This window comes from Sphaerodactylus townsendi, linkage group LG15, assembly GCF_021028975.2.
Source record: "Sphaerodactylus townsendi isolate TG3544 linkage group LG15, MPM_Stown_v2.3, whole genome shotgun sequence".
In the NCBI taxonomy this organism is placed as follows: domain Eukaryota; kingdom Metazoa; phylum Chordata; class Lepidosauria; order Squamata; family Sphaerodactylidae; genus Sphaerodactylus; species Sphaerodactylus townsendi.
In genome coordinates, this window is record NC_059439.1 from 24,381,726 (window position 1) to 24,389,216 (window position 7,491).

Here is a 7,491-nt window from a genome sequence, read left to right on the forward strand (position 1 = left end):
AGAAGTGTGTGTGGGTTGTTTAGCAGGTTGGTCAAGGACATTTATTTGCTAGGACTTTTCATAGGGTGTAGGGTTCTACATAACATGTTTTCTTTATTGTATGTTGTAATTGTCCATTTAAAAAGCTGCTTTGAACCACAAATAGCAGGGTATAAATATAGTTGCATGAATATAGTTACAAATAAAGTAGCTTTTATAGTTTGCCTCCACAGTAATAATGGACTTTTTCATATACAACATTTTCTTCTTGGTCTTTGCTGTTCAAAATCCTTCCTATCCTCCTTCAGACAGAGGCACTTTGGGAGAAATGGGGAGAAAATGTGAATATCTTAATCTATCCTTGAACTCTTACTTCTCCACATTATCTGTCCTTGGTTATTCAGCTGAGGTTTTAGGACAATGATATAACATTTAGGGGCAAAAATACATCCAAGTAAGCCAGCACTGGAGGCCAAGATTGAAAAGATCTCCACAACCACCATATATTTTCCCTTGGTGCTCAGGTAAGTTGGAATAAATGATATCCAAACACTGCAAAAGACCAACATGCTGAAAGTGATGAACTTGGCTTCATTAAAAGTATCAGGCAACTTTCTAGCAAAATAAGCCACAATGAAGCTGATCATTGCCATTAATGCCATGTATCCCAGAATCAAATAAAACATGACTACTGACCCTTTATTACAATCTACCAACATTTCTCCAGTCAGAGACTTCATGTCAACATCTGGGAATGGAGGTGCAGTACATAGCCAAACAGTACAAATAACCACTTGTATAAAGGAGCCAGAAAGAACAACCATGTTTGTGAGTCTTTTGCCTATCCAGATTCTCATTCTAGATCCAGGTTTAGTAGCCATGAAAGCCAGAACCACATTGATAGTTTTGGCCAATACAGAAGATACAGCCACTGAGAAAATGATGCCAAAAGTCATTTGTTGGAGAGGACAGCTCACGATTCCAGGGTGACCAATGTATAACAGTGGAGAAAGGAAGCAAAGAATTAGGGAAATGAGAAGAATGTAAGTGAGATCCTGATTGTTGGCTTTGACAAGGGGGGTATTTTGGTGCTTAATGAAAATTCCAAGAACCGCAACTGTGATCAAAGCAAAGGAACATGACAGGAAAGCTAAGGTGATGCCCAAATCTTCATTATAAGAAAGGAAGCTTAAAACTTTGGGGAGGCATCGATCTCGTTCTTTACTGGCATACTGATCTTCTGGGCATTGGAAACAGTTATCCATGTCTGAAAAAGTAGAATCGGTGCTATTTCATGAATGCAGTAGGATAATTATCTTACCTAACAACTTTGCTTGGAGGTGATCAAAAACATGAGCCTTTGCATGCAGGTCAAGAAGAGTCAAAGAGTTCTTGAACCTGTGGCTTATAGGCTGATTCCGCACGGGCCAAAAACAGCAGTGTGAAAACGGTATGAAAACAGTATAAACCCTTTTACACTGTTTTAAACCCTTTTACACCATTTTCACACCATTTTCACACTGCTGTTTTTGGCCCATGCGGAATCAGCCATAGTGTAGATGTTAAAGGAGCCAGCAAAGTATAGTGGTTAAGAGCAGGTGTACTCTGATCTGAAAAATCAGGTAGATTCCCCACACCTCCACATGAACAGTGGACTCTCAGTTTTACATTTTTTGTGTTAGTATCGATTTATCGATCTATTGATATGGTTATTTAATTTTTTAAAGAACCTAAAGATCTAAATATATGCAGGAACAGAGAGTTGATGGACAGTAGAAACAATATGGCAGTACAAAAAGCAGGAAATAGTCAGCAACAGGAAGAAGGGTGAGGGGAAATGTGCAAAGCAGCATGAGGGAGTCTGTGTGTGAGTGTGGAGGGAATAAGAGTAGCTTTGTTGGCTGCGGGCAAAGGGAAGAAGTCCAGGGCAAAGCTGTGCCTTCTGGCAAATATGTCCCATTCTAGCAGCAAAGCAAAATTAAAACCACACTATAAGTGGATTTGCTTGCTGTGGAGAGAGTGCCAAGTGAAAACAGGGTTGAAGAAATTACATCCATACAAGAAATTTTGCCACAGCAGACATTTCCCTTCACCACACAAAAAACTGCTTGTGTGTAATGGGCCTTTATTGTTCTTTCTCAATATGTAAACATTGCTCCTTATGACACAAAAAAGTGCATGTACCAAATAAAGTACATTGATTCGACGGTGCTTGATGTAATAGCATGATGTCTCTTACCCTTGTATTCAGAAACCTTTCCATCAGGACAGGGTGTACAGTCATAGCAACAAAATGGCTCCCCCTCCCACTTTTTCCTGTGGTAACCTGGAACACATTTCTCATTGCACAAGGAAGAAGGTGGCACCTATTCAGGAAAAAGAGTGGAAGGCAATTCTCCGTACTTAGTAAAACGAGTACAGTATTTCCTAATCTAAATTTGAACTACAGCAATTTTTTTACATATATTCCAATCCCAACAGTGAACATTTGCCATTGCTTCCTGCTGTATAATAACTTTGGTATCCCTTAGAGGTCTCCTATCCAAGTACTAACTGAGGCCAACCCTGCCTAGTGTCTGAGATCTGATGAGATCAGACTGGCCTGGGCTATCCAGGTCAGGGCATTACATATTTTAACCCCCCTCCCCCCCCAAAAAAAATTCAATGATGCAGTTTGGAGGGTTGAAAATTTTGTTCAGAGTCCATTCAAATAGCTATAAGTAAATGAGAGCATTTGATGATATCTCTGTTCTCCCGTTCTCTAATTTTATGTCAGTTCTAATGTAGTAGTAAATACCATATTATTCAGTTGTTTCTCATCATCACAAATCTTGGAGAAAAAAACAGTTTCTTTGTTAAGCCCTGCTGAAACACTCTTTAGATGGTAGACTTAGAGAAAGTGCTTTCCTGGTGTGTTGCTGAACCCCATTTCTTCCTAGAGAATGAAGAAGAACTCTCTGGGCTGGCGTATCCTTCTTGATCTGAGATGGCTAATGCCTTAGCAGACCAGGTGCTCTGGAGCAGCAGCAGCAGCAGAAGGCCATTGCTTTCACATCCTGTACGTGAGCTCCCAAAGGCACCTGGTGAGCTCCCAAAGGCACCAGAGGGACTCTGGTCTCATCCAGCTGGCTTGTTCTTATGATCTTATGTTCTTATGAGGACAAATTCGTAACAAGGCACAAAAATATTGGCTATATCAAAATTTGCATTCTAATTTTTTTTTAAAAACACAGATTTTTATAAAACATTCATTGCACTTTTTTAACATAGGAAGAACCCAGTGGCATCAGACAGGTGGTCTGTCTCATCCAGTCTTCTTTTTCATTGACATCCACTTGCCTGGAAGAGACAAGACTTCCCCTGATGTTGCCTCCTGACACTAGTATTCAGAGGTTTGTTGCCTATGGATGTGGTGGCAGCCTTCCGTGATCACGGCTGATAGCCACTGATACACCTCTCCTCCAGGAATATGTTTAATTTCCTTTATGCTAGCATCCAGGACTCCACTAGTAGCCATTCAACCATTGGCAGTGAATTCCATAATGTATTTGCTCACTTAGCAAAGCAGTATTGCTTTTCATCTTTCAACATGTCCTTCCACACTGAATCTATTGCACATCCTTGTTTTCCTTTCAAAGAACATATTGATAGTGACCAGCTCACCAATACTGATCAGATATTCATGTTTTTTAAAGTACAGTTTTAGTGTCCAGGGTGTTGGGATGGATCAGACCTGGGCATTATACGGCCCGAGGGCCACATCCGGCCCGCCGGATGACCCTGCCTGGCCCCCCTGCCTTTTGGCCCAGCCCTCCACAATATTTTCTGTTTCTTATGCGGCCCCATGGAAAAAATAATTGCCCACCCCTGGGATGAATACATGCCTAGAAAATTCCCATATAGCATAATAACATTCTACAGTTGAGCTGGGATAAAGGTCAGGAGAAATATTCCTCATGGGTTACCTCTGACATAGGCTCCAGAATGGATCAGAGCAATTTCTTCTCCCTCCAATGCTTTCCTTTTCTCCCACCACAATTTTATGCATGTTTTCAATAAATAAATTTGACCACTTCAGCATTCCATGGCTTCAAGAGAAAAAAATGACTATGCTTTGTGCTTGTTAGACACTCTGGTTCTTTCTGCATGGGCGGAATAGAGCACCTCAGGGATGGCAAAAACGCTGTCCCTGGGGAGCGGTTTGCACGGCCGCTGCCGCCGCATTGCAGCAGCGCCGGCCTTGCCACCCCCAAGTGGCGCGAAGATGCTGCTTCCGAACCTCGCTTCCTGAGTGAGGTTTTTCGGAAGCAGCATCTTCCAGCCGCTGCCATGCAAATGGCAGTGGCTGGAAGGTGCCATTCCCCCCCGTCCCTGAATGCTGTACCTCGTCACCTTGCTTCCGGCATGTTGTATAGGCCGGGAGACACGCCCCCCTGGCCTGCGACTCCAGAGTCTCCACTCCAGCCTGTGGGAGGGTGTGTCTTCTTGCCTCTGCGACGTGCCGGAAGCCAGGAGATGAGATACAGCTTTAAGGGATGGCACATCCTGTGCGAAGGCTGCGCCACCGCCTACACCCCTACTGGGACGTCCATGCAAACAGTCTCAAGGGGGTGCGTCGGCATTGTTTATGGTATCTGTGAGAGAACTATTCAAACTAGTACTCTTCATAGTGTGGCTGTGTACTTTAGATCCTGTAGTCAGTTCCCACCTGGTTAAATGTGTCACTCCATGTGATGATGTCTTCATTAATGGTGAATTGTCTGTGTGGGGAATCTTCAGGATGCATCAATCCTACTTTTACTCTTAAGAAGGAATTGTTTGGGAAGTGAATCCAGTTTGTAATATCAAATCTACTTCTTATTTTGCCACTCTGGTCAAACGACACTTGATCTCCAACACTGTTGTTGAATGAAATGCCCCTTAGAAAATGGTGAAGCTAAATTGGAAGAAGTAAAGCTTTCATAAAACAGTGAAGGGCTGCATCATTTTCTTCATAGTGCATATTGGGAATCCCTGGGTGCCAGCTTTTAAGAGTTTATTTTCCTTGCTGGCACATTTAACTTTATGAATGAGTTTTCATAGCAATATTTTTTTCCATTCTAACCTGACAAGGGAACATAATTTCATGATGACCCCTCCATTGTCAACACTGTCAACATTTGGAATGCTTCCCTGCTCATTCTCTGTTTAATAGACCTTGTTCCCCCTGCCCGTGATTGTCTACTCCCACTCCTGTATATAGCAAGCTGAAGCATTGAAGAATGGAAGGAAAAGATTTCACATACACTGCTCTGGACAAACCTTCCATGAAATTCAAAACAGACTCTGTCCTGCTAATTACCTTTTAGATACATCAAAAATATATCAACATAATAATATTAAATATAGAGAGCTTCTGGAGACTGAGGAAGGGTTACCTTCCAATGTTGAAAATGCAGAGGCTTCAAGTTGTCTCCTTCCATCACTGCTTTGGGCTTGAATCCAGTTGTAAGCATGGCATTCAAGGAATGCGCTATGGCATAGACAGCATTGTAGATGCTGTACCTTTGGCCAGCTAAGGTTGTTTCAAAATGAGGCCCAGGAAGGCTCTGAAGTTTATCTTCCTCAGCACAGCTAATCTGGTCTTCCTTGAAATCTGGCAGTAAACAGTGGGATGTCTCATTCCAAAAGACCCTGAAAAGGCCATTCTGTGTTGGCCAATGAGCATTTAAGAAGTAAAGGAAGTTTTGGAACCCTGGAACCTCATGGTAGTGAACTGCAAATGATAAAGCGCCGTGGAAAGCTTGTTTTATTAAAGATTGTTTTAGTCCATCTGGTTCCAAATCCCAGTGGGCTGTCAAGACCCACACTTTACTTTTAAATATTTCTGCGGTTTTTGACATTGCTAGCAACATAAACATAGTCGTCGTGGTTTGAATGTCTACGTACATAACAAGCACTTTAGAATTGGATTTGTTTAGAAAATGAGACATATTCTGAAAGTGTTCTATAAAATTTGGAACACCCAAATTAAAATTTATGGTTATTATTCTCTCTGTAAAGGCAGCGCAGATGGCATTCTGGGTAAGCTTTGGAAGTAGCGTGTCTATGAAACGTTCTCCTTCATCGTCATCTGGGGCAATGATCCCTACCCACTTCCAATGGAAATACAGAAGCAACTGGACAATCCCCTTATATTGATGTATTTCGTCGGGAACCATCAAGTAGAAGAAAGGCATCTTGACTGTATCATGTTTCTCTGAAGCAAATAAGGAATAAGCAACCTGAAGAAAAAAAATTTACAAGTGAAGATGTTTGTCATACAAATCTATCTGTATATCAATTGTCTGTACTCCATTGTCTTCATTCCTGAAAATATATATTTTGTTTAAAAAAATCTAGGTCAAATGAGACAATTTTAGGAAATATATGTTTAGGATATTGGATGCCACAGCATATAATTCCTCGGTCTTTATTTCAGAACTTCATATTTGTTAATAATCCTATATGGCATTTTGTTCTGGAATGCTACTTGAAAACCCTGATGGCTAAGAGTACTTACTTGTTGATCTACTAAACTCAAATATGTAACTTATCACCAAATTCAGCCATTCTACCAGAACACTGCAGAGTAACAAATGTTACACAAATTTTTAGAAAAGGTTCCAGACAGCAACTAAGAAATTACAGGACAATTCACCTAACCTCTTTCCCAAGCAAATCTGTGGGCACTGTAATGAAAGATAAAATGATTAAGCATGTAGCAGAGTGAAGCCTGCTGAAGGAAAATCAGCATGGCTTCTGCAAGGGGAAATCTTGTTTCACCAACCTTTGGGGGTTATTTGATTACGAGAACAAGTATGTTGACAATGGTGATGCAGTAGTCATTATATATTTGGACTTTCAAAAGGCTTTTGAGAAGGCATCTCACCAGGACTCTTGAGTAAACTCATGAGTCATGGGATAAGAGGTTTGATTCAGCAGGACTCTTTCTATGTTCTAAAGTATTCAATTTATGCCTTTGGTGACTTGTTGACCAGGGATTTATTTGCTATTCCACTCTATTATGGCTCTATTTACGGCTCTGGCCCCGGTCTGGTGGAATGCTCTTCCTCCAGCTGTCCGGGCCCTGCGGGACCTTGGTGAGTTCTGCAGGGCCTATAAGATGGAGCTGTTCCGCCGGGCCTTTGGAGGAACCGGCCGCTGATGGTGCCCCCCCCCCGTGGCCCTTGACATCTAGGTCATCTGCCATCTAATGAGACTCGCCATGCCTCCATTTTTTGGGGGGGAGGGAATTTTAAAACTGGAATGTCGGACGCCATTTATATCTCTATTTACTGAGACTCATTGTATAAATTAAATTTTTAGTTTTTTATCACTGCTTTTAAATGTTTAACTATTTTATATTGTTACCTTTATATGCTGTACACCGCCCAGAGCCCTTCGGGGATGGGGCGGTATAAAGGCCTAATAAAATAAATAAATGAATGAATGAATGAATGAATGAATGAATGAATGAATGAATGAATGAAT

At 41.5% G+C, this 7,491-nt stretch overlaps 1 protein-coding gene across 1 annotated transcript in view; it reads right to left on the reverse strand.

Annotated features, from left to right (window-relative positions):
• Nucleotides 1-329: 329 nt before the first annotated feature.
• Nucleotides 330-7,491, reverse strand: part of LOC125444240 (vomeronasal type-2 receptor 26-like) — a 35,994-nt gene continuing 28,832 nt past the window's right edge. The window contains exon 6 of the mRNA XM_048516673.1: nucleotides 330-1,246. Coding sequence (XP_048372630.1) covers nucleotides 330-1,246 — 917 coding nt within the window. The remainder of the gene's footprint in view (nucleotides 1,247-7,491) is intronic.